The 27928-nt window shown below is 46.2% G+C and overlaps 1 protein-coding gene across 1 annotated transcript; it reads right to left on the bottom strand.

The window, feature by feature from the left end:
- Positions 1–19239: 19239 nt before the first annotated feature.
- LOC139241701 (probable G-protein coupled receptor 139) lies at positions 19240–27297 on the bottom strand. The gene is made up of 2 exons (XM_070870075.1): positions 27117–27297; positions 19240–20141 (listed from the first exon to the last, which is right to left on the bottom strand). Exons 1-2 carry the CDS (start codon positions 27295–27297, stop codon positions 19240–19242), a joined length of 1083 nt encoding a protein of 360 aa, XP_070726176.1.
- Between the last annotated feature and the right edge of the window lie 631 nt (positions 27298–27928).

Genomic DNA, 27928 nt, shown 5'->3' with positions numbered 1-27928 from the left:
TTCAATGACCCAGCTTGCACAGCACTCTGAGGCAGCGAATTCTACAGAATTACAACCCTCTGAGAGAAGAAATTCCTTCTCATCTCAGTGTTAAATTGTCGATCCCTTCTCCTAAGATCATGCTTCCTAATTCTAGTCTCCCCCATTAGTGGAAACATCCCAGTTGCATCCACTTTGTCGAGCCCCTCGTAATCCTATACGTTCCGATAAGATCACCTCTCATTCGTATTTAAGTTATATACCAAATCAATAGCCACTGGGCTGATGAGGAGAGTTTTTTATGCACCACGTTATCATGATCTGGAATGCACTGCTGGAAAAGATTTTTGAGGCCGCTTCAACGGTAACCATCAAAATGTAATTGCATATATCGTTTAAAGGGAAACATTCACAGGCCAATGGGGAAAGAGCACTGTAGTGGCACGAATGGGTAGCACTTTCAAAGAGCCTACACAATCATGATGGTTCGAATGGCCTCATTCGGTGCTGTGTCATTGTGTGATTGTTATTAAATGTAATTAGTTAAGTAATATATGACTTGGTTTAGTATTAACTGTTATGGGTTACGATTCTTACTTTTACTGACTTGTTATAAGGGATAGATTAATGCATCTGGTTTTGGTTTGGGGAATAATTTGAACGCTGTTGGTAATAAAATCGTTGATATCAGGCATGTGGCAAAAGCAACGAAAGAAAGGCTTGCTGTTTGTGTACATAATGGCATGGAATCTGAGCAAGTAGATGGGGCCTTGCTTTCATATCTCACAAAAAAGACAGCACTATGGACGTTGGCCCACTCCCTCAGTACTGCACTGGAGTGCCAGCCGAGAGCATATGCTGAAGTCTGTGGTGTGTGACTGAAACCTCTGACATTCCGCCACTGACGTGAGTGCTCCCATTGAGTCGCAGCTGACACTTTGGTGCCAGATCACGATGTCGAGTGCTTACAGTCGGAATTATCCTCCATGCCCTCCCTGTTTTGAGAAATCGGCCTGCTTTCTTTGGTTATTCTATGTAGATCTTTCAGAAAAGTTCAATGGTATTGAGGGGCTATTGTTTTGGAAGCCTGGGAAATATTTTCTTTGTTAACCATACCATTGTTGGTAGCAGCGTATAGTGCAGCTGGAAGAGTACAAGAAAGTTGCATTGATACAGGGTTCCTTTTATTTATCCGTTTATGGAATGTGGCCGTCGCTGGAAAGGCCGGGATTTATTGCCCATCCCGAAATGTCGTTGAGAAGGTGGTGGTGAACCGCCTTCTGCATCCGTTGTTCTCAGTGCAACTGAATGGCTCGGTAGACCGTTTCAGAGATCAGTTAGACCTAAACTAAATCTGGATCCGCACTCTTGGTCTGGAGTCACAAATATATGCCAGATGTGTAAGTACGGTAGATTTCCCTGCAATGAAGGAGTTTAATAGATGGGCTTTGAAGACAATCCGGAAATTTTGTTTTCACTTGTACGGTAGCTTCCTGGTCACAATTACTGCCAATAGCTTTTTATTGCAGATTTAATTAAGTAACTGTACTGAAATGCCCCGGCAGCCATAGTGGGCTTTTATATCTCGAGGTCATTACTGGATTACTAGTCCAGTAACATAACCACTATGCGACCGTTCTAGGTTATGTGAATCGAAATGACAAACTGGTATCAAACAGGTTAAAGGTTCCTGGGAACAGGAGGAGGTAACTCGTCTGTTTATATTTCGCGGGATGCCAGTAGCGTTGGGAATGAAGCAGTGATATCCTTTTCATTCCTCCGCGCCCTGTAGGTTGGTGATCAGGGGTTGACGCTGCTCCTGACACAATCTGCTACAACCCCTCATTCCCCCTTCCCCAACAACCCTGAACACAACAGTGCACTCCCAGACCATCAACAAGCGCCTCTCACTCAAATACTTGGTACTTTATCACTATGTACCAACCCACTGTATCCACCTGGTAATATTGTTGTCGAGATAGGATTACTTTTTCTCCGTAGAAAACAATGTCCTTCAAATTAAAACTTCTTGAATTGTATAATTTATACACAAATATATGTAACTATAATCTCCAGGCTCTAGGTCAGCACGATCATAGAATCATAGAAATTCACAGCACGGATGGAGGCCATTTTGACCTATCCTGTCTCCGCAGGCCGACCAAGAGCTATCCAGTCTAACCGAACCATTCAGCTCTGGGTCCGTATCCCTGTGGGTTACAGCAGTTTAAGTGCACATCCAATGCTCTTTTTAAATGTGGTGAGCATTTCTACCTCTACCTTCCTTTCAGGCAGTGCGTTCCAGACCCCCACCACTCTTGGCATTGAAACATTTCCCTTCAAATCCCCTCTAAACCATCTAGCAATTACTTTAAGTATGTGACCCTGGTTGTTGGCCACTCTGCGAAGGGAATTATCCACTCTATCTAGTCCCTTCATAATTTTATACACCTCAACAATGTCTCCCTTCTCTGTTCGAAACCAACCAACCGCAGCCTATCCAATCTTGCATCATAGCCAACATTCTTCAGTCCAGGCAACATACTCTTAAATATCCTCTGTACCCTCTCTTGTGCAATCATATATTTCCTGTAATGTGGTGGCCAGAATTGCACGCTAACTGTGGATGAACCAGTGTTTTATGCAGTTGAAGCATAACCGGTCTGCTCTTATATTCATCGGAGATACTCTCAGTGAGAATGAATTAAATGTTCAGTTTGTATATAGTGGTTGAAGAAGAAGTAAAGCAAATCATTTTGTTGGTGTATGTTCCGATTGGGGAACTGGTACCCGTATCACTGAGGGTGTCACGTGTTCACTACGAGGTGGCCTATTGATACGATTATATATTTATCTATCTCTTCAATGAAGTATATATGATAAATAACCGGTTATTCTGCATCAGCAGAGGGGAGAAATCTCTAATCTTCTCCCATGGGACCTTGTATGACCATCATTTACTGGGCCATGATCTGACGTCTTATTCGAAAGCACTGGGCCAATAAGTTCTCTGTCAGTACTGCGACAGAATACGATTAAATGCCCAAATTCAGAAAGCGGCGTGAATTATAGAGACATTTGAATATTTACGGACAGGTAAAGACATTCTTTTCCACCGTGCTTGCATAACACAATTCCGACACCTTGTGTACTACAATATATACACGCCTACCAAACCAAACCAGTGTGATCTCATGGGGCAGGCAAACAAGCAGAAAGAAACATTCCAATTTGGGGGGAAAAATCTATGAAATTCCTCTGCGTCCAATCTCGGTTATAGAAACGTTGTCCAGAAGATCACTCTAACCGTGAATTCCCTGAGATCCAGCTCTCGGTTGAAGGAACTTAGCGAAATTGCATTCACCACATGAAATGACACCTTGTTCCAGATGTCCATTAATTACCAGGTAAATAACGAGCTCCTTACATCTAAGCTAGTGCTAGCCTTATACAACTTAAATGTGCGACCGCTGGGTCTGGTTCAGACTGGGACAGCGGCTGATTAGGGAGGGTCTGGTACAGACTGTGACGGGTGCTGATTAGAGATGGTCTGGTTCAGACTGGGGCAGGATAATGATTAGTGAGTTTCTGATTCAGACTGGGACAGGGCCTGATTAGGGAGTTTATGGTTCAGACTGGGACAGGCGAGATTAGGGTATTTCTGATTCGGACTTGAACAGGGACAGATTAGCGAGTTTCTGGTTCAATCTGAGACAAGGACTGATTAGATAAGGCTCTGCTTTAGTCTGGGAAAAGGACGAATAAGGGAGATTCTGTTTCAGACTGGGACAGGCACTGATTAGGAAGGGTCAGGTTCAGTCTGGGAAAGGGAACGATAAGGGAGTTTCGGGTTCAGACTGGGAAAGGGAAAAATAGGGAGGCTTGGTCCAGACAGGGATAGGGACTGATTGGGGAGCTTCTGATTCAGACTGGTAGCGGGGCTTATTATGCAGTTGATGGTTAAGTCTGGGACAGGGACTGTTTAGGGAGGGTCTGGTTCGGACTGGGACAGATACTGATTAGGGATGGTCTGGTTCAGTCTGGGATAGGGACTGATTAGGGCGTTTCTGGTTCAGCCTGGTAAAGTGTCTGATTTGGAAGGGTCTGGTCAGATTGAGACAGCGACGGCTTAGGTAGTTTCTTGTTCAGTCTGGGACAGGATCTAATTAATGAGCGTTTGATTCAGACTGGGAGTTGGATTGAAAAGGCAGTTCCTGTTTCAGTCTGGGTCAGGGACTGATTAGGGACTTTCCGGTTCAGTCTGGGACAGGGATTGATTCCGGAGGATCTGGGTCAGTTTGGGACAGTGACTGATTCGGGAGTTTCTGGTTGAGACTGAGATAGGGACTGATTATGGACTTTCGAGTTCAGTCTGGGACAGGGACTGATGAGGGAGGTTTTGCTTCAGACTGCGACAAATACAGATTAGGGAGTTTCTCGTTCAGTCTGGGGCAGGGACTGATTAGGGAGTTTTGTATTCAGTCTGGGAGAGGAACAGATTAGGGAGGGTCTATTTTAGACTAAGACGGGGAATGATTAGGGAGTTTCTGGTTCAGACATGGACTAGGAGTGATTACGGAGTTTCTGGTTCGTTCGGGGATAGATACAGATTAGGGCGTTTATCGTTCAGCCTGGGACAGGGACTGGTTAGGGAGTTTCTGTTTCAGTCCAGGACAGGACTGATTAGGCAGCTTCTGGTTCAGACTAGGGCAGGGTCTGTTGAGGCAGGGTCTGGTTTACTTTCGGAAAGGGACTGATAAGGCAGTTTCTGGTTCAGTTTGGGACAGGGATTGATTATAGTGTTTCTGGTTCACCCTGGGACAGGGACTGATTAGTGAGTTTCTGGTTCAGCCTGTGATAGGAACTGATTTGGGAATTTCTGGTTCAGTCTAGAACAGGGACTGATTCGCGGGTTTCAGGTTCAATCTGTGTCAGGAACTGATTCGGGAGTTCCTGATTCAGTCTTGGACAGGGACTGATTCGGGTGTTTCTGCTTCAATCAGGTACAGATACTTATTAGTGTGTTTCGGGTTCAGTGTGGGACAGGGATTGTTTAGGGAGATTCTGGTTCAGACTCGGACAGGGACAGATTATGAAAGGTGTGGTTCAGACTGGGACAGGGCTGATTAGTGAGTTTCTGTTTCAGCTTGGGACAGGGTCTGATTACGGAGTTTCTGGCTCAGTCTGGGACAGAAACTGATTCGGGAACTTCTGGTTCAGACTTTGACAGTGTCTGATTTGGGACGGTCAGCTTCAGATTGAGACAGGGATAGATTAGGGAGTTTCTTGTTCAGTCTGCGATTGGGACTGATCAGACAGTTTCTGGTTCAGACTGGGACAGGAACTGATTAGGTAGTTTCTGGTTCACACAGGGACAGGGACTGATTATGGAGTTTCTGTTTCACACTGGGACAGGGACTGATTATGGAGTTTCTGGTTCACACTGGGACAGGGACTGATTAGGTAGTTTCTGGTTCAGTCTGGGACAGGGACTGATTCGGTAGTTTCTGGTTCACACTGGGACAGGGACAGATTAGGTAGTTTCTGGTTCAGTCTGGGCAGGGACTGATTATGGAGTTTTTCGTTCAGACAACGAGAGGAGCTGAATAAGGAGTATCTGGTTCAGTCTGGGATAGGGACTGATTCGGCAGTTTCTGGTTCAGTCTGGGATAGGGATTGAATCGGGAGTTTCTGGATCAGTCTGGGATAGGGACTGATTAGGGAATTTCTGTTTCATTCTGTGACTGTGATTCTTTGAGATATTTCTGGTTCAGACTGTGACAGGATCTGATTAGCGAGGGTCTGTGTAACTCTGGGATAGAGACTAATTATGGAGTTCCTGGTTCAGACTTGGAGAGGAACTGATTAGGACGTTTATGGCTGTGACTAGGACAGGGACCGATTGGGGAGTTTCAGGTTCAGTCTGGGACAGGAACTGATTAAGGAGTTTCTTGTTCAAACTGGGAGAGGGACTGATTCGGGAGATTCTGCTTCAGCCTGGTTTGGACCGAGTCGGTGGCTGGTGCAGTAGGTTTGGTTCAGTCTATTTCTGTCTGATACAGGGGCTGGATGGGACCGGTCTGGCTCAGTCTGGTTCAGACTGGGACAGTGAATTGTGAAGGAATTAAGGGTCAGTCTGGTTCTGACTTGGACAGTGAATTGTGAAGGAGGTCTGGGTCAGTCTGGTTCTGACTGGGTCACTGGACGGTGAGGATGAGTCTGCTTCAGTCTGGTTCAGGATGGGACAGAGGCTGGTGATAGAGGGTTGGGATTAGCGTGGTTCACACTGCGACAGGAGATGGTAAGGCATGGTTTGGGTCAGTCTTTTTTATACTGGGACAGTGGATGGTGATGGAGGTCCACTTCCGTCTGGTGCATAGTGTGACAGTGCCTGGTGATCGGGTCGACTTCACTCTGTTGGAGACTGGGACAGTGGATGGTGAGAGCATCTGGTTCAGTCTGATTCAGTCTGGGACAGGCGCTCGTGAGGCAGTGTCTGTTTCAGTCTGCTACGGAATGTGACAGGAGCTAGTGGGGACGATTGTGCTTCAGCATTGGACAGGGACTGGTGAGTGGATCTGGTTCCGTCTTGTTCACCCTGAAACAGAGACTGGTGACATTATCTGAATCAATCTGCGACAGGACTGGTGAAGGAGGGTCTGTGTCAGTCTGGTTCTGACTGGGACAGGGGATGATGAGTGAAAGTATGGTTTAGTCTGCACAGGGACTGGTGAGGGGGCGGGGGGGCGTCGGACAGGAGACCGTGAGAGAGGTTCTGGTTGAGTATCGGACAGTGGCCGATGAGAGGTTTCAATTGTATGACTTGTGGTATCAATCGAAGAAGATCAGTGATTAATTCTCCTCCGAGCCCGAGTCAGCATCTTCAAGGGAGTCTAGCTGCTGTGGAGAAATGACAGAGCTGTTCACCTGTGGGGTCTGGAATGGGGGAGAGATGTCTTCTTCCGTTTCGTGACCTAATCGCCCAGGTCTGTTAGCCAATGCTTTGGGTTCTGGGAGAGGATGGAGCAAACAATCCTTTGGAGAGACAATGTTCCCACTGTCCCAGGTCGATTGCCCTAACCTGTGGGGCCTGCGTTGGGAGCGAGTATAATTTTCTGCAGTGTCCGTGTGATTCGCGTGGTGTCTGTGGCTTCACAGACTGCAGCCGGGAATGGCAGGATTCAGTCCGGATCCGATTCTGGATCCATGGCAAGAAGGTGTGGAGCAGATTCCGTTCTCGCTGCAATTCCTCCAACACTGACGTCCCAGGGTGGGGGCAGTGTGCGCATCACCGCAAGTGTGCAGACTTTTCACTTTATGACGCCGAGCTACCTTCGGGAGGCGGATGTTTTTATGTCAATGTGGGTTGATGTATGTGTAGTTCATAACAGTGAGCTTCCCCAGGGATTGACATCCTGTGATTTCCCAGTAGGGGCAGTGAGTGACCGTGATCTGCCCCAGGGAGGGGGCAGTGTGTGATGTCCCTGTGTGGGAGGGGGGGGCGAAATTATGTGCAGTGAGTGACCGTGAACTGCCCCGGGGTGGGAGCAGTGTGTGATATCTCCGTGTGGGGTGGGGGGCAGGGCATATTGTGCAGTGAGTGAAACTAAGCTGCCCCGGGGAGGGGGCCGTGTGTGGTGTCCCTGTGTAAGATTAAATTGTAAGTCTCTTTGGATTGTCTGCTCAATGTACTGAAGGTGAAACTACATTCTGTATTATTTTCAACATTGTACAAATGTTCTGTGTGAATCTACCTTGAAAGAAGCAAGATCCACGACAAACTAAGAACGTTCTGAGCTCCCCGATGTTATTTCCTAGTGATAATACGTGTGTTTCCCAGTGATAATGTGTGATTCAAACACCATAGTCACTGGTGACAGAGCTAGATCCTTGCGTCAGCAGAAACTCCAAAGCCATGTGTTAGTTATTGCAGAAGCAAGTTTTTCAAATAAAGTCTTTGGTTCATTTTACACTTGCAATGCCTCATTCTGAAAAATACTCTCCAAAGCCAGTGTTCTTACAGGTGGATGCAGTTTGTGATCTCCATGTGAGGTACAGTTTCTTCAAGTTATGTCCCTGAGCAGTCCCATGGAAGGGGCAGTGTGTGATGTCCCTGTGGGGTTCCGTATGTTCAGAATCTGACCCTGAGCTGCCCCAGGGAGGGGACAGTGTGTGATGTCCCTGTGGGGTTCAGTATGTTCAGAATCTAAGCTGAACTGCCCCAGGGAGCGGGCAGTATGTGATGCCCCTGAGGGGCGCAGTATGTTCAGAGACTGACCCTGAGCTGCCCCAGGGAGGGGGCAGTGTGTGATGTCCCAGTGGTGTGCTGTATGTTCAGAGTCTGACCCTGAGCTGCCCCAGGGAGTGGGCTGTGTTTGATGACCCTGTGGGTGCAGTGTCTGACCCTGAGCTGCTCCAGGGAGGCGGCAGTGTATGATGTCCCTGTAGGGTGCAGTATGTTCTGAGACTGACCCTTAGCTGCCAAAGGGAGGCGGCAGTGTGCGATGTCCCTGTGGGGTGCAGTGTCTGACCCTGAGCTGCCCCAGGGAGGGAGCAGTGTGTGATGTCCCTGTGGGGTGTAGTACGTTCTGAGTCTGGCCCTTAGCTGCCACAGGGATGGGGCAGTGCGTGATGTCCCTGTGGGGTGCAGTGTCTCACCCCGAGCTGCCCCAGGGAGGGAGCAGTGTGTTATGTCCCTGTGGGGTTTAGTACGTTCTGAGTCTGACCCTTAGCTGCCACAGGGATGGGGCTGTGTCTGATGTCCCTGTGGGGTGCAGTGTCTCACCCTGAGCTGCCCCAGGGAGGGAGCAGTGTGTGATGTCCCTGAAGGGTGCAGTACGATCTGAGTCTGACCCTTAGCTGCCACAGGGATGGGGCAGTGTGTGATGTCCCTGTGGGTTGCAGTGTCTGACCTGAGCTGCCCCAGGGAGGGGGCAGTGTGTGATGTCCCTGTGGTGTGCAGTGTCTGACCCTCAGCTGCCCTCGGGAAAGGGCGTTGCGTGATGTTCCTGTGGGGTGCAGTGTCTGATCCTGTGCTGCCCCAGGGAGCGGGCAGTGTGTGACGTCAATGTGTGGTCGGGGGCGGGGGGAGCACTTTGAGAAGTGAGTGACTGTGAGCTGCCCCAGAGAGGGGGCAGTGTGTGATGTCCCTGTTTGGTGCAGTGTCTGAACCTCAGCTGCGCCAATGAGGGGGCAGTGTGTGATGACTCTGGGGAGTTTGGCACTTTCTGCAGCGAATGAACCTGAGCCGGCCGTGTCTAATGTCTCTGTGGAGAGCAGTATGTTGCAATTATGACCCTGAGCTGCCCCAGGGAGGAGATAATGTGTGATGTCCCTGTGGAGTGCAGTGTGTTCAGTGTCTCACGCTGAGCAGTCCCAGGGAGGCGATAATGTCTGATGTCATTGTGAAGTACAGTGCGTTCAGTGTCTGACCCTGAGCTGCCCCAGGGAGGGGGTAATGTGTGATGTCCCTGTGTGGTGCAGTGTGTTCAGTGTCTGATCCTGAGCTCCCCCAGGGAGGGGGTAATGTGTGATGTCCCTTCGGGGTGCAGTGTGTTCAGTGTCTGACCCTGAGCTGCCCCAGGGAGGGGATAATGTGTGATGTCCTGTGGGGTGCAGTCTGTTCAGTGTCTGACCGTGAGCTGCCCCAAGGAAGGAACAGTGTGTGATGTCCCTGTGGGGGGTGGGGGGGTGGGATCAGGGGGTGGCACTTTTATCAGTGAGTGACTGTGAGCTGCCCCGACGATGGGGCAGTGTGTTATGTGCCTGCGTAAGATTAAATTGGAACTCTCTTTGGACTGTCTGCTCAAAAGACTGAAGCTGACACCACACTGCGAATAGTTCAGATTTTATTCAAGAATAAGCGAGAATTAATAACGGAGTTGAGCAGAATTTTCTAATTAAAAATGAGAATTATATTACTCGTGATGGTGATTTGGGAAGGAGGAAGGATTATTCCTCGTTCCTGCTACTGGTATACCGTCTCCCCGTTTCTGGATCGGTGCCTTTCCTGACACGATCACGATGAGAATAATCCAAATTTACGAAGATACACCCCAGGAACGGAGCCACCGAAAAATCTGTCCAAGCGTGTATCTCCTGGTGTGGATTATTAAAAATATAACACTCACACGAAAGGTCATTTCTACAGAAAAGTGTTGTTTGTTAAAACCAGATTAATCAACGGAGATCTCGCCTCATTAGTACCGTAACTGACTGCTCTCAACGCCGATCTCATCGGACAAGCTACGCAGTTACATTCTTATACAGTTCAAATACAGTCAAAATGGTGGAACTACGCGGGGAAATGTTCCATTGGTTAATACAGGTTACAGCAATTTCATTTGGTGGTACAGTTCCATTAATTTTATTGGATACAGTAAATTCTAATGATTCCATTGGAACATTCAGTTCTGGCGACTGTTGCTGGGGAAAAGCCTCTGCAGGTTTTGTGTTACTTTTCTGCGAAGGTCTACCCAGGCTAATTCTCAGGCTAATGTTCTTGGCAGACATATGACTACCCTCTGCTTAAAAGAGGCATTTTCCCTGTTATCTCCTGTGGCTGGAACATCGTGGCCTCCTCTCAGTATATCTGTGAGGTGTCTACATAAATCTTATGGGTGCACTTATCTCCTTCGAGAATTTCTCTAACTGTAGTGTTTCTGCCTAATACAGCTATTCTACATGAAGGCATTTTAATCTTGCACTCAGACTTTCTTACTTTATCTAAAACCACCTAATTACTTTACCCCAAATTCAGGTATTTCGCTCTGACACTCTTGCAGATCCACATCTTCCCATTCTGGAGCCTGGGACCCTCTGTATCCAGGCATTGGTTTTGGCAGATCTTATCTTCAACCTCAGTACAAGCTTTTTCTGTTATGTTTTTCAGCTTCCATGCTGACGTCGCAACACAGGATTTTGATAATAATGAGTACTAACTGAGTGCATTACAATTTGATTTATAAAAACGATTTATCATTTATTATTTGCAACAGTTTGCAAATGTTCTTTGTGATTCTACGTTCAGAGAAGCTAGATAAGCGATAAACTAGTTCCTCGGTGCTATTTCCTAGTGATAATACGTTTGTTTCCGAGTGATAATGTGTGATGTAACACCATAGTAACTGGTGGCAGAGCCAGAACCTTACGTCAGCAGAAAATCCAAAGCAGTGTCTTTGTCTTTGCAGAAGCAAGCTTTTCAATGAACGTCTTTGGTTCATTTTACACTTGCAGTACCTAATCCCTCAAAATATTCTACGAAGCCTGTATTCTTACAGGTGCATGCAGGTTGTGATCAACCTGTGAGGTGCAGTTTGTTGAGGTCATGTCCCTGAGCTGCCCCAGGGAACGGCCAATGTGTGATGACACTGTGGGGTGCAGTTTCTGATTCTGAGCTGCCCCAAGGAGGGTGCAGTGTGTGATGTCCCTGTGGTGTGCAGTGAGTTCAGTGTCTGGCCCTGAGCTGCCCCAGAGAGGGCGCCGTGTGTGATGTCCCTGTGGGGTGCAGTAAGGCGTGAGTCTGACCCTGGGCTGCCCCAGGGACGGGGAAGTGCGTGATATCACTGTGGGGTGCAGTGTCTGACCCTGAGCTGCTCTCGGGAGCGGGCAGTGTATGATGTCGCTCTGCGGTGTGGTATGTTCAGTATCTGTCCCTGAGCTACCCCGGGGTGCAGATAGTGCGTGATGTCCTGTGGGGTGAAGTAAGGCGTGAGTCTTACCCTGAGCTGCCCCACGGAGGGGGTAGTGTGTTTTGACACTGTGGGGTGCAGTTTCTGACCTGAGATGCCCCAGGGAGGGGCGGTGTTTGATGTCCTTTTGGGGTGCAGTGTCTGATCCTGAGCTGCCCCAAGGAGCGGGCAAAATATGATGACACTGTGGGGTGCGGAATGCTCAGTGTCTGACCCTGAGCTGCCCCAGGGAGGGGGCAGTGTGAAATGTCACTGTGGGATGCAGTAAGTGGTGAGTCTGACGCTGAGCAGCCCCACAAAGGGGCAGTGTGTGATGTCCCTGTGGGTGCAGTATGTACAGTGTCTGACGCAGAGCTGCCCCAATGAGGGTGCAGTGTGTGATGTCCCTGTGGGGAGCTGTATGCTCAGAATCTGAACCTGAGCTCTCCTCACACATACTTTTCTCTGGGACATTTCCGCGTCTCTCAGTTGGAATTAAATTGTGGAACATCCACATCTGCTGGACGCAGGTGGCACTACTGAACAGATCGTGATGGCTCAGATCATTCATAGAGTAATCTAATAGCAACATCCGGCCAGAAGAATTAATCTTATTTTAGGTTGTATTGACGACATACATGGTAATTTACAGTATTGGAAGTAAGACCTTTAAAAAGACCATCACTCTTTCCTTTATTTGAAAAATATCCAGAATATTAACCACAGCTCAGGTACAGTTCAGACCTGGATGTGCTTAAAACTAGCACTAACAGCAGAAGTGAACAGGGGGAGTCTTTTGTGAACTGTTCGTTGTGTGTTTCAGCAGATAGCTCTAATAAGTACCTCCCTTCCCACACTGGGAGCAGGTGAACATAGAAATATAGAAACAGAGAAAATAGGTGCAGGAGTAGGCCAATCTGCACTTCGTGAGTGCACTGTCATTCAAAAAGAACATGACTGAACATTCCCTCAGTACACCTCTCCTGCTTTCTCTCCATATCCCTTGATCCCCTTAGCTGTAAGCGCCATATCTAACTCTCTCTTGGATATATCCAATGAAGTGGCATCAACAACTTTCTGCGGCAGGGAATTCCATAGGTTAAGAATTCTCTGAGTGAAGAAGTTTCTCCTCATCTCAGTCGTAAATGGCAAACCTCATGTCCTAAGACAAGGTCCCTTCCCTAACATCCGAAACATTCTTCCCACATCTAACCTCTCCAGTTGCCTTAGAATCCTGCACGTTTCTATGAGATCCCCTATCATCCTTCTAAACTCAAGTGAATCAAGGCGCGGTTGATCCAGTCACTCCTCACATGACAGTCCAGCCATCCCGGGAATCAGTCTGGTGAACCTTCGCTGCACTACCTCAATAGCAAGAACGTCCTTCCTCAGATTAGGAGATCAAAACTTAACAAAATACTCCAGGTGAGGCCTCACCAAGGCCCTGTACAACTGCAGTAAGACCACCCTGTTACTATACACAAATCCCCTAGCTATAAAGGTCAACATTGCAATTTGCCTTCTTCACTGCCTGCTGTATCCGCATGTCAACTTTCAACGACTGATAAACCATGATACCAAGGTCTCGTTGCATCTCCCATTTTCTTAATCTGCCGTCTTTCAGATAATATTCTGCGTTCGTGTTTTTGCCACCAATTGCACATTATACCTCATCTGCCATGCATTTGACCATTCACCTGACCTGCCCAATTCACCCTGCAGCCCTTTAACGTCCTTCGCACAGCTCACACCGCCACCCAGTTTAGTGTCATCAGCAAACTTGGAGATATTACACTCAATTCATTCATCTAAATCGTTAATGTATATTATAAAGAGCTGGGGTCACAGCACTGAGCGCTGCGGCACTCCAATAGTCACTGCCTCCCATTCGGAAAAGGACCCGTTTATCCCGACTCTCTGCTTCCTGTCTGCCAACCAGTTCTCTATCCACGTCATTACACTACCGCCAATAACATGCGCTTTGATATTGCACACCAATCTCTCGTGCAGGACATGTCAAAAGCCTTTTGAAAGTCAAATACACCACATCCTCTGGTTCTCCCTTGTCCACTCTGCCAGTTGCATCACCAAAAAATGCCAGATGATTCGTCAAGCATGATTTCCCTTTCATAAATCCAAGCTGACTTGGTCCAATCTTGTCACTGCTTTCCAAATGCGCTGCTTTTTCATACTTAAGGATTGATTCCAACATTTTCCCACTACTGATGTCAGACTAACTGATCTATAATTACACGCTTTCTCTTTCCCTTCTTCTTTTAAAAGTGGTGTTACGTTAGCTACGCTCCAGTCCATAGGAACTGATCAAGAATCGATAGACTCTTGGAAAATGATCACCAATGCATCCACTATTTCTAGGGCCGCGTCCTTAAGTACTCTGGTTGCAGACTGTCAGGCTCCTGGTATTTATCGGCCTTCAATCCCATCAATTTCCCGAAAACAACGTCCTGCCTGATAAGGATATCCTTCAGTTCCTCCTCATTGAACCCATTGTGCCCTCGAACACTCGGAAGGTTATTTGTGCATTCCTTCGTGGAGACAGAACCGAAGTATGTGTTCAATTGGTCTGCCATTTCTTTGTTCCCCATTATAATTTCACCTGAATCCACTTGCAAGCGACCTACATTTGCCTTCACAAATCTTTTTCTCTTCACATTTCTTCAGAAGCTCTTGCAGTCAGTTTTTACGTACCTGCAAGCCACCTCTTGTAATCTATGTTCCCCCTCTCAATTAAATCATTACTCCTCCTCTGTTGAATTCTAAATTTCTCCCAGTCCTCAGTTTTGTAGCTTTTTCAACCAATTTTTATGCCTCTTCCTTGGCTTTAACACTATCCTTCATTTCCCTTGTTAGCCATGGTTGAGCCACCTTCCCCATTTTATTTTTAATCCATGCAGATATGTACAATTGCTGAAGTCCATCCATGTGATCTTCAAAAGTTTGCCATTGCTTATCCACCATCAACCCTTTAAGTATCCTTTGCAAGTCTATTCTCGCCAATTCACGCTGCTTACCGTCGAAGTTACCTTTCCTTAAGTTCAGCATCCTTGGTTCCGAATTAAATGTGCCACTCTCCATCTTAATATTGAAATATACCATATTATGTTAACTCCTCCCCAAGAGGCCTCGCACAAAAAGATTGCTGGATAGTCCCTTCTCATTACACATCACCAGCTCTCTAGTTGGTTCCGAGACATATTGGTCCAGAAACCATCCCTAATTCACTCCAGGAAATCCTCCCCCACCGCATTGCTACCAATGTGGTTAGCCCAATCAATATGTAGATTAAAGTCGCCCATGATAACTGATGTACCTTTATTACACACACCTCTTATTTCTTGTTTGATGCTGTCCCCAACATCACGACTCCTGTTTGGTGGTCTGTACACAAGTCCCACTAACGTTTTCTGCCCTTTGGAATTCCGCCGCACCACCCATACCTATTCCACATCATCCAATCTAAAGTTCCTCCTTATTATAGCATTACTTTCCTCTTTAATCAACAACGCCACCCAGTCTGCTTTTCCTCTCTCCTAACCTTCGAAATGTTGAATAACCTGGCTGTTGCGTTCCCAACCTTGCGCAACCTGGAGCCATGTCTCTGTGATGCAAAATACATCATATCCATGCAATGCTGTCTGAGCAGTTAATTCGTCCACCTTATTCCGAATACTCCTCGCATTGCGGCACAGAGCTTTCAGGCTTGTCTTTTTAACACACTTTGCCTCTTTAGAATTTTTCTGTTGTGCGGCCCTTTTTGTTTTTTGCCTTGGGTTTATTTGCCCTCCACCTTTACTATTCCCCTTTCTATCTTTTGCTTCTGTCTCCATTTTACATCCCTCTGTCTCCCTGCATAGGTTCCCAACCCCCGTGATGTTAGTTTAAGTCCTCCGCAACATCACCAACAAACACTCCCTCTGGGACATTGGTTCCGGTGCTGCCAAGTGCAGACCGTCCGGCTTGTACTGGTCCCACCTCCCCCAGAACCGATTCCCATGCCCTAGGAATTTGAAACCCTCCCTCTTGCACCACTTCTCAAGCCACGTATCCATCTGAGCTATCCTGCGATTCCTCCTCTGACTAGTACGTGGCACTGGTACCAATCTTGACATTACTACCTTTGAGATCCTACCTTTTAATTTAGCTCCTACCTCCCGAAATTCGTATCGTAGGACCTCATCCCTTTTTTTTACCAGATCGTCGGAACCGACAGCACTATGACAATTGGCTGTTCACCCTCCCTCTTCAGAATGTCCTGCACCCGCTCCGAGACATTCTTCACTGTTGCAACAGTGAGGCAACATACCATCCTGGCGTCTCGGTTGCGGATGTCGAAACGCCTATCTATTTCCCTTAAAATCGAATCCCCTCTCACTAGAGCGGTCCAACTGATTTTCCTGCCCTGCTGTGCAGCAGAGTCACCCACGGTGCCTTGACCTTGGCTGCTGCTGCTCCACCTGATGAGTCATCCCCCTCAAAAGTACCCAAAGCGGTGTATCTGTTTTGCAGCAGGCCGGACGCATGGGACGCCTGCACTCCCTTCCTTGCACTGCTCTCCTCAGAGTGAACTCACTGATGCACCATCAAGCGGGGGGGATGGATGGATCCATTGCCATACACGGTCCGTTTTACAGCATATGGACATAAGAACATGAGAAATAGGAGCAGGAGCAGGCCACACGGCTCTTCGAGCCTGCTCCACCATTTAATTCGACCATGCCTGATCTGATCACGGATTCAGGTCAACTTCCCTGCCTGTTCACCATAACCCCTTATCCCTTAGCCCACATCTGTTAAGAAGCTGTCTATTTCTGTCTTAATTATATTCAATGACCCAACTTCCTCAGCGCTCTGAGGCAAGGAATTGAACACCTCTACTAAGCTTTGAGCGAAGAAATTCCGACTCATATCAGGTTTAAATGGGCGTTGCAACTCCCCTTTTCCAAATCTGCCGCCATTCAGAATATTAGGTAAAGGGGAGGTGCAACGAGACCTGGCTGTCATGGTACATCTGTCATTTCAAGGTGGCATGCAGGTACAGCAGGCGGTGAAGAAGGCAAATTGGTTGTTGGCCGTCATAGCGAGGGGATTTGAATATAGTAGCAGCGAGGTCTTACTGCAGTTGTACAGGCCCTCAGTGAGGCCACACCTGGAATATTGTGTCCTATTTTGGTCTCCTAATCCGAGCAAGGACGTTCTTGCTTTTGAGGGAGTGCAGCAAAGGTTTACCAGACTGATTCCCTAGATGGCAGGACACATATATGAGGAGAGTCTGGAGCGACCGGGACAGTATTCACTGGATTTCAGAAGGATGAGAAGGGATCTCATAGAAACAACGAACATTCTGACCGGACTCGACAGGGTAGATGCAGGAGGGACGTTCCCGACGTTGTCGAAGTCCAGAACCAGGGGACAGTCTTAGGATAAGGGGTAGGCCATTCAGGACTGAAATAAGGAGAAACGTGTTCACTCAGGGAGTACTTAACCTGTGGAATTCCAGACTGCAGAGATTTGTTAATGCCAGTTAATTGGATAAAGTCAAGAGGGAGGTAGATATGGCCCTTACAGCTAAATGGATGAAGGGTTATGGAGAGAAAGAAGTAAATGGGTACTGTGGTGAATGATCAGCCATGATCTTATTGAATGGTGGTGCAGGTTCAAAGGGCCGAATGGCCTACTCCTGCAACTATTTTAGATGTTTCTCTGTTTTTAATGTCCCCTTATTCTAAGATTTAACTTGTTTCTCTCCGCTGTGAATCCACTGCAGTTCCAGGGGGTTCGTGGACTGAGTGAATCCCTTCGCACGCCCGTGGCAGGTAAATAATCTCTCTCCAGTGTGAACTCTATGGTGTGTCAGCAGGTGGAACGAGTGCATCAAAGACATTCCACAGTGAGAGCCTCTGAGTTGTAGCTCTCGTCAGTGTGAATTATCGCGTGCTTCTGCACGCCGGATGAATTGTTGATTTGCTTCCCACACACGGCACAGAACTCCCTCCCTATGATGTGAACACGCTGATTATTTTCCAAATATCACGATTACTCCCCTAACGTTTTTAGACTTCACAATAACTTGCCTAAATTATTGCTCCTCGATTTCTCTCCCAACGCATCATTTGTCGGCGTGGAAGTAATCCCTCTTCATGATTGACCAATCTTCAAGAATTTTTTGAGGATTTAACGAGTAGAGTGCACAAGGCGGAACCAGTGGTTGTGTTGTCTTTCAAAAAAAGTTGGACAAGGGCCCACACAAAAGATGGTTGTGCAACATTAATGCACATGGTATTGGTGGTAATATTTTGACGTGGGTAGAGATCTAGTTGGCAGACAGGAAGCAGAGATTCGGGATGAACGGGTTATTTTCAGAAAGGCAGGCAGTGATTAATGGGGTGCAGATGGGCTCAGTGCTGGGACCCCAGCAATTTACAATATACGTCGATGATTTAGGTGAAGGAATTGTGTGTAATATCTCTCAGTTTGAAAATGATACCAGGCTGGGTGGCGGTGTGAGTTGTGAGGAATATGCTAAGAGGCTGCAGGGTGACTTGGACAGGTTAGGTGAGTAGGTAAATGCATGGCAGATGAGGTATAATGTGGATAATTATGAATTTATCAATTTTGGTGGCGAAAACTTGAAGGCAGAATATTATCTGAATGGTGGCTGATTAGGAAAAGAGGATGTGGAACGAGACCTGGGAGTCATGGTGCATCTGTTATTGAAAGTTGGCAACTGGTAAACAAGACAAATGCCATGTTCGCGTTCAGAGCCAGGGGATTTGAGTATTGGAGCAGGCAGGTCTTACTGCATATGTGCAGGGCCTTGGTGAGGCATTACCTGGAATATCATGATCAGTTTTGGTGTCCTAATCTGAGGAAGGACGGTCTTGCTATTGAGAGAGTGCAGCGAAGTTTCACCAGACAGATTCCCGGGATACATGGCTGGCATATGAGAAGAGGATGGATTCACTGGGCCTGCATTCACCGGAGTTTAAATGAATGTGAGGGGACCTCTTAGAAACATATACATTTCTGACGGGACTGGACAGTTTAGATGCAGAAAGTATGCTCCCAATGTTGAGGAAGTCCAAAGCTACTGGTCACAGTCTAAGGATAATGCGTAAGCCATTTAGGACCAAGATAAGGAGAAACCTTTTCACTCAGAGAGTTGTGAATCTGTGGAATTCACTACCACAGAGAGTTGTTGATGCAAATTCATTAAATATATTCAAAATATGGCCCTTACGGATGAATCAATGGGTATGGAGAGAAAGCAGGAACGGGGTACTGAGGTGAATGATCAGTCATGATCTTACTGAATGGTGGTGCAGTCTCGAAAGGCCGAATGGCCTACTGCTGCACCTATTTTCTATGATTCTATGTTTCTATATTTCGTGGGACTGCCTGTGATGCTGACGGTGATTCATCCGGATGCAGGCGCCTCACAGGGCGCCCGTTGTCGTCAGTGTGTGAGTGAGAGTGCTATTATTCACGCGACTCACTGGCCACGCGAGGGAGAACAGCTCGCTCACAATATCAGGACACAGGGAGTCTGATGCAGAAACGTTTCTGCATCTTCTCATCGTTTAATTAATTTCAGAATCAGTGTGAAGGGATATTTCCCTACATTCTTAAACTGCTGTCTGCACTTAGTCTGGGTCATAGCATAAATTGCCGTGTTTGTGCAGCAACTCAGCACCTGCAGCATTAATCCAATGTCCATTACATAAAAAGGTATATATACAGAATCATACCCCAAAAAGTACATCTGAGTCCATATAGAATTCACCATAAACACCGCCCACAACAGGATGAAATTGCCGGAGATAACAAACAGTAAAATGATGGAATTCCTGCGGCTCGCCATCTCTGGGTCACTGGGACAATCCCCACTGCTGGCACCCCGGAGTTGCCTGCGGGCTCTGCTGGCCAATATAATACGCCTGGCGGTGACAGTATTGAGCAGCAGAATCAGAGCAAATGGGATACATGGGGTGAGAATATAATGAAGGAATATGATTGCTGCCCAGACCGGTGAATTCAGAACATCATCTGTTATATAGCAAAACCAGGGCATGTTTGCAAGTGTATAGAAACCTGTCAAAATAAAATACCAGAAAATGTTCTTGAACCCGCTCAGCAAAGTCACGGTTCCCAGAACCACAGCCGCCGTTCTCTCGGTGCAATATTTAGTTTTCAGCTTCTGGCAACAAATGGCCATAAAGCGATCAAAGGTGAAACTGACGGTGAACCAGACAGAGCAATCTGTGGCTGCTTGAAGTAAGATGGCGTGAATATTACACACGCGGAAGGACCGCACGAAATGTAACTCTTTCTGATAATGAATCGGAATGTGTCTCAGTATCAGGTCGAGGATAATGACCAGGAGATCCGTCGCTGCCATGGCCACCAGATAGCGAGTGACACATCTGGAGACACCGCACTTTCCACGAGGCAGGATCACAATCGACAAGATGTTAACTGTCAGGCAGGGAAATAAACAGGTAAATTAAACATTAATTTCGATCAAAGAATAGACTCCAAACTAAAATAATTAGCAATCATTGACAAGGTAATCACCAACTAAATTCATTTATCTGCATTAAATCAGACGACCTATCCCTCAGTCAATGAGCTGCCAAATGCTTATGTAACATCATCATCATATGCAGCCCCTCGAAATCGTGAAAGACTTGCTTCCACGCTAAAAGTGAGTTATCAGGTGACTGAACTGTCCAACATGGTAATTACAGTCTCTGTCACAGGTGGGACAGAGAGTGGTTGAAGCAAAGGGTGGGTGCGGAGTCTGGTTTGCCGCACGCACATTCCGTAGCCTGCGCTTGGTTTCTACATGTTCTTAGCGATGACTCGAGGTGATCAGCGCCCTTCCGGATCCACTTTCTGCACTTCGGGTGGTCTTTGGATAGGAACTAACATGTGTCGGTGGGGATGTTGTATTTTAATATGGAGTATTTGAGGGTGTCCTTGAAACGAATATTTAAAGTATTTGATCACAAATGGAAGAGATTAATTGCTGCGGCTTTTCACCTGTTGGTTTCCACTTGTGCAGAGAATATTAGACGAGAAAATATGAAAGTTTGTTCATATTCTAAGTACCTAAGTAACAATCAGCTGGGGGTGTTTATCATGAAATACAACGATTTTTGATTTAAATTATATATGAATTGATCCCTCATTATTGAAACATAGAAAATATAGAAAATAGTTGCAGGATTAGGCCATTCGGCCCTTCGAGCCTGCACCGCCATTCAATGAATTCATGGTTGAACATGCAACTTCAGTACCATTTTCCTGCTTTCTCGCCATACCCCTTGATCCCACTGGTAGTAAGGTCCATATTGAACTCCTTTTTGGATATATTTAGTGAATTGGCCTCAACAACTTTCTGTTGTAGAGAATTCCACAGGTTCACCACTCTCTGGGTGAAGAACTTTCTCCTCATCTCAGTCCTAAATGGCTTACCCCTTATCCTTAGGCTGTGACCCCTGGTTCTGGACTTCCCCAACAGTGGGAACATTCTTGCTGCATCTAACCTGTCTAAACCCGTCAGAATTTTAAACATTTCTATGAGATCCCCTCTCTTTCTTCTGACTCCATTGAATACAAGCCCTGTTGATTCAGTCTTTCTCGATATGTCAGTCCCGCCATCCCGGGAATCAGTCTAGTGATCCTTTGCTGCACTCCCTCAATAGCAAGAATGTCCATCCACAAGTTAGGAGACCAAAACTGTACACAATACTCCAGGTGTGGCCTCACCAAGGCCCTGTACAACTGTAGCAATACCTCCCTGCCCCTGTACTCAAATCTCCTTGCAATGAAGGCCAACATGCCTTTTGCTTTCTTAACCGCCTGCTGTACCTGCATGCCAACCTTCAATGACTGATGTACCATGACACCCAGGTCTCGTTGCACCTCCCCTTTTCCTAATCTGTCAGCATTCAGATAATAGTCTGTCTCTCTGTTTTTACCACCAAAGTGGATAACCTCACATTTATCCACATTACACTTCATCTGCCATGCATTTGCCCGCTCACCGAACCTATCCAATCACTCTGCAGCCTCAGAGCATCCTCCTCACAGTTCACACTGCCACCCAACTTAGTGTCATCCGCAAATTTGGAGATACTACATTTAATTCCCTCGTCTAAATCATTAATGTACAGTGGAAACAGCTGGGACGACAGCACCGATCCACAAGTCGATGCCTGCCATTCTGAAAAGTAGCCATTTACTCCTACTCTTTGCTTCCTGTCTGACAACCAGTTCTCAATCCATGTCAGCAGGCTAGCCCCAATCCCATGTGCTTTAACTTTGCACATGAATCTCTTGTGTGGGACCTTGTCGAAAGCCTTCTGAAAGTCCACGTATACCACATCAACTGGTTCTCCCTTGTCCACTCTACTGGAAACAACCTCAAAGAATTCCAAAAGATTTGTCAAGCATGATTTCCCTTTCACAAATCCATGCTGACTTGGACCTATCATGTCACCTCATTCCAAATGCGCTGCGATGACATATATGTGCAATAAAACCGATAACTGTAATCAAATTACACTTTTACCATTGAAGAATCAAATTAAATATGTTTGCCGGTGTTGTTGATGCACTTCAGTCCCTCCGGCACCCACCTCTCATGGAAGGCCGAGTACTTTCCGGTGGACACCGCATGCTCCATCTCCAGGGACACCCTGACTTGAACGTTTCCACGGAAGAGAGGGAGGCAGCCGGGCTGAACGATCCTCTCGACCGTCCGCTGCCTGGACCAGCTGATGGTCCGCTTTGCCATGTCCCGGAGCTGTCCGACGACGAGGATTCTGACCTCCCGCTCCCCCTCCGCACGAGGGGCCGAAAGATCAGGAGTGTACAGCCGGACACAACAGATTTTTCCACTCTGTTTCTCGCTGAGAGACGCACTGAACTGTGACAGATCGGCTTGGGACCAAATTGCAAATTCAACTTAAAGATTCGAAATAAATGAAAGAAATCTGGCTGAACGAACATTTTGTTTGTGAATGTTAATGATACTTGTACTCCTGTTCCACCCATCAGAAGCGCTGCCATTAATGCAGAACTTGTGATCGTGACAAAGGAGACACTAACTGGAACTAAATGATCAGCGGATATTTACCCGCCGATAACATAGCGTGGACAGAACAGAGCGAACAGAGTTTTGCTGCCTCTATTCAACTCCAAGTGAGAACAAAAGACGAGAAATTGGCTGATAAAAGGAAGGAATAAAATAATAAAAAATGGACGGCCGCTTTTATGATTTCTGAATTATTGCATCACAGAAAATAACGGTAAAACATTCACAATAAATAAATATTCATGACATCAGGATCTCTGAGATGATTCCAGTGATGCGATGACAGGACTTCCCAGATAGGGCTCCCATCTCGCTTCAGGAGTTCACATCAACATCTCCCTAGATTACACTGCTCCCTCCCTCAGTCTAGATATTTAAGGACCAGGTTCACCTACATTATACTACACCCACCTCTGTCGAGAAATGTCATTCGCAGGTTCGCCTAACTTTTAGTGCTCTCACGTCGTTCCAGGGATTTCATTCCGAGAGCCAAATATTTGACTCCGGTCACGCCTCTGTGATTGGACCTGAGTCTTTGGAAAGAACATCTGATCTTGGCCGCAACTCCACTTCCGTTCCCACTCCACATAACCCTGAACTCCCTTCTCGTTTAAAAATCAGTCTATCTCCATTTAATAAGATTCATAGAAGCTGCCTCCACAGCTCTCTGTCGAAGAGAATTCGAAAGATTCAAGCCCCCCTGAGAGAATAAATTGCTTCTCATTTGTGATATAAATGGGCGATCCGTTTATCTGAACCTATGTCCCCTGGTTCTAGATTTCCCCCACTCGAGGAAACATCATCTCTGCGTCTACCCCATCAAGCCCCGATAGAATCTTACACATTTCAATAAGATCACCTCGTAGTTTTCTAAACTCCAATGTATACACACCCATCCTGCTCAACCTTTATTCTTATGACAAGATTTTCATCCCAGTATTCAACGTCGTGAACCTTTCTGAAATTCTTCCAATGAAAGTAAATCCTTCCTTAACTAAAGTGACCAAACTCTACACAATACTCCAGCTGTAGTCTTATTGACAATCTGTACAGTTGTAGCAGGACTTCTACATTCTGTCCCACTTGAAATTAAGCCTACATTCTGCTGCCTTTTCGAATTGCTAGCTGTACCTACATGCTAACCTTCTGTTTTTTTATTTACCAGAACCATTGACCAATCTGGACCTCAGCAATTTGGAATCCCTCCCCATTTAATAATAATTTGCTTATTTATTTATAATAACAAAGAAGATAACGTCACATTTTCCACATTATACCCCATCTGCCATTGTTGTAGCCCACCCACTTAGACTATCGATATGTCTTTGCAGGTTTTTTACGTCCTCCGCACACCATGCTTTCACACTTATCTTTGTATTATCAGTGCTTCGATGCTGGTACACCTGGACAGTTCCATTGGGCGGGCCACATCTTCCGGATGCCTGACACAAGACTCGCAAGCAAGCGCACTACTTGGAACTCCTACACAGTAAGCGAGCCCCAGGTGGGCAGAGGAAACTTTTGAATGAAACAATCAAAGCGTCCCTGATCAAATGCAACATTCCAACCGACAGCTGGAAGTCCCTAGCCCATAATTGCCTGAAGTGGAGGAAGAGCGTCCAGGAGAGCGTTGAGCACCTCGAGTTTCGTCGCCGAGAGCATGCAGAGACCAAGCGCAGGAGTAAGAAGGAGCGTGCGGCAAACGTGCCGCACCCATCCTTTCCTTCAACCACTGTCTGTCCCACGTGTGACAGAGATTGTAATTTCCGTATTGGACTGTTCAGTTACATAAGAACTCATTTTTAGAGTGGAAACAAGCCTTGCTCTATTTAAAGTGACTGTCTACGATGTTGACGTTTTATCATCAGCAAATATTTAACATTTAATGTAGACTTTCAAAATTATGATGGGTTTTGAGAGAGCGAGTAAATCGAAAATGTTTCCAGTTGCACAATGGTGCGTAACCAGAGGACAAATGTTTAAGGTAATTGACAAAAGAACCAAAGGAGAGATGGGAAGAGTGTTCTTTATGCAGTGAGCTGTTGCGATCAGGAATGCGATTTGTGAGAACACGGTGGAAGTAGATTAAATCGTTATTTTCGAAAGGGAATTGCTTTATTCGTGGAAGGAGATACATTTACATGTTTCTGGCGAAAGAGTTGGACATCTGAGATATTTTTATCCAAGTGATGGCATGGACACGATGGACCGAGTGGCCTCTTTCTTTGCTGTATTAATCTCACATTCTATAAGCAAGAGACAGAGAGCGTGAAATGTAGAGAGACAGAATGAAACTGACAGAGAGACAGAGAGGAAGTGAGAAGCTTACAAAGTGCCAGAATAAATGAGTAAAAGAAAATAGAGAGAGTATGGCTGGAGGACGTATCGACGGAAGTAAATTAACATTTATTGGGCAATTGGATCAATACTTGAAGGGGAAAACATTGCTGGACTATGGGAATAGAGCAGGGGAATGGGAGTAATTGGAGAGGGTGAGACCATGGTGGGAGTTGAACACATTGATGAGAATAATAAAAATGAGGCATTACTTAATCGGGATCCAATTTTGGTCGAAAAGCAGATTGTTGATGGGTGAACAGGACTTAGTGGAGTTAGGATATGATCAGCAAATTATATGGTTGAGCTCTAATTTATAATGGACTGTAACTGCGAGGTGGGCAAGGAAAGCATTGCAATGGTCAATTCTTGTTCAACAAAGTCACTGGGCTATTGAGGCGAAGGATTGAATTGGGCAGTATTATGAAGATGAGAGTGGCCAGGACCAGTGATTCGAAGGAGAAGAGGTCAGAACTGAACTCAGGGTAAAATAGAATGCCGAATTTGCGAACAATCTCGATCAGCCTCAGATATTGGCCACAGAGGGGACTGAGTCACTAGATATACAATGTGACGAAGACTTCCAAAGATTTAAGTGACATAGAAACATAGAAACATAGAAACATAGAAAATAGGTGCAGGAGTAGGCCATTCGGCCCTTCTAGGCTGCACCGCCATTCAATGAGTTCATGGCTGAACATTCAACTTCAGTACCCCATTCCTGCTTTCTCGCCATACCCCTTGATCCCCCTAGCAGTAAGGACCTCATCTAACTCATTTTTGAATATATTTAGTGAATTGGCCTCAACAACTTTCTGTGGTAGAGAATTCCACAGGTTCACCACTCTCTGGGTGAAGAAGTTCCTCCGCATCTCGGTCCTAAATGGCTTACCCCTTATCCTTAGACTGTGACCCTTGGTTCTGGACTTCCCCAACATTGGGAACATTCTTCCTGCATCTAACCTGTCTAACCCCGTCAGAATTTTATATGTTTCTATGAGGTCCCCTCTCATTCTTCTGAACTCCAGTGAATACAAGCCCAGTTGATCCAGTCTTTCTTGATAGGTCAGTCCCGCCATCCCGGCAATCAGTCTGGTGAACCTTCGCTGCACTCCCTCAATAGCAAGAATGTCCTTCCTCAGGTTAGGAGATCAAAACTGTACACAATACTCCAGATGTGGCCTCACCAATGCCCTGTACAACTGTAGCAACACCTCCTTGCCCCTGTACTCAAATCCCCTTGCTATGAAGGCCAACATGCCATTTGCTTTCTTAACCGCCTGCTGCACCTGCATGCCAACCTTCAATGACTGATGTACCATGACACCCAGGTCTCTTTGCACCTCCCCTTTTCCTAATCTGTCACCATTCAGATAATAGTCTGTCTCTCTGTTTTTACCACCAAAGTGGATAACCTCACATTTATCCACATTATACTTCATCTGCCATGCATTTGCCCACTCACCTAACCTATCCAAGTCGCTCTGCAGCCTCACAGCATCCTTCTCGCAGCTCACACTGCCACCCAACTTAGTGTCATCCGCAAATTTGGAGATACTACATTTAATCCCCTCATCTAAATCATTAATGTACAGTGTAAACAGCTGGGGCCCCAGCACAGAACCTTGCGGTACCCCACTAGTCACTGCCTGCCATTCTGACATACTCCGTAATACAGTGAAATATAGATTAGAGATATAATTGCTGGATATTGAGACTTACGAGGAACACCAACAACAGCAAATTGTGTGGAATAAATTAAAAGAACACTCGTGCAATTAACAACGTATCTAAAGTTAATAGCTGGATGCAGAGATGTCCCAGGAGCAACAACTGAAGCAAAGATGAGAAAGCAATTTACAAGTCTAGTAATAAAGTGAAACATGGTTTGCAGAGTTAATAGTTGGATACAGAGACTACTAGGAACAACAAATGCAGCAAGGAGGGGGGAGTAAAATATGAGATCAGTAATACATTGAACCATTGTTACTGGAATAACTAGATAGACTTACCAGCAAAACCAACAACAGCAAGAACGGGATAGTAAATGTACTGAATAATACGAAATGCATAACGCATTCGCAATACGAATGGTAGCTCCTCATAATGTGCAACAAGATAGTTAAAATACAAGATGAAACTCTTGCCATTTGTTGTAACATTCCAATCCATTTTTTTCAGATTCTGATCCATTGTTGTAATATTCGAATCTACTGTTCTCAGATTCCGACTCCCGCTCTGTGGAGCAGTGTTATGATCGCTGTTAGTGCCAGAGGTGATGCTCTCACTGTGACTATGGGGCATCACATTGAAAGGAGTGCCTTATTAATATGAGCGAGAATCACTCCAGTGACACAATTCTGTATATAGAGACTTATATTAATTACAGTCACTGAACAACCAGCTTCTGGAAACCCGTGGAGACTGATATTAATTACAGTCCCTGAACAAATATTTTGAATTAACCCCTTTCAATACAACACTTTATGTAACACAAAAAGGTAGATCTCCTGGAGTAGTTTTGATCACCTGGATAAGTCGGGGCGGAATGTTGCCAGATACTTTTCCCAAAATTGTCCTGGATTTTAAATAGTGTTTTGCATCTGCCGGGATGGCTCCGGTTGGTTTGGAGTGTAGAATATTTCAGTTTAAGGTTTGTCACAGTTGTGTGGGGCCGTCTGCTTGTGCTTGGTGATCTTTACTTTTCCCCATTGTTAATGGTTCAAAAGATCACATGTAAACTTCAGGTCTGCTGACCGATGGTACATCAGTCATTGAAGGTTGACATGCAGGTACAGCAGGCAGTTAAGAAAGCAAATGGCAT

The sequence above is a fragment of the Pristiophorus japonicus genome, unplaced genomic scaffold, assembly GCF_044704955.1.
Source record: "Pristiophorus japonicus isolate sPriJap1 unplaced genomic scaffold, sPriJap1.hap1 HAP1_SCAFFOLD_113, whole genome shotgun sequence".
Taxonomy (NCBI): Eukaryota; Metazoa; Chordata; class Chondrichthyes; family Pristiophoridae; genus Pristiophorus; species Pristiophorus japonicus.
Note: the sequence above shows the minus strand (reverse complement) of the source record. Positions and strands in the feature narration are given on the sequence as shown.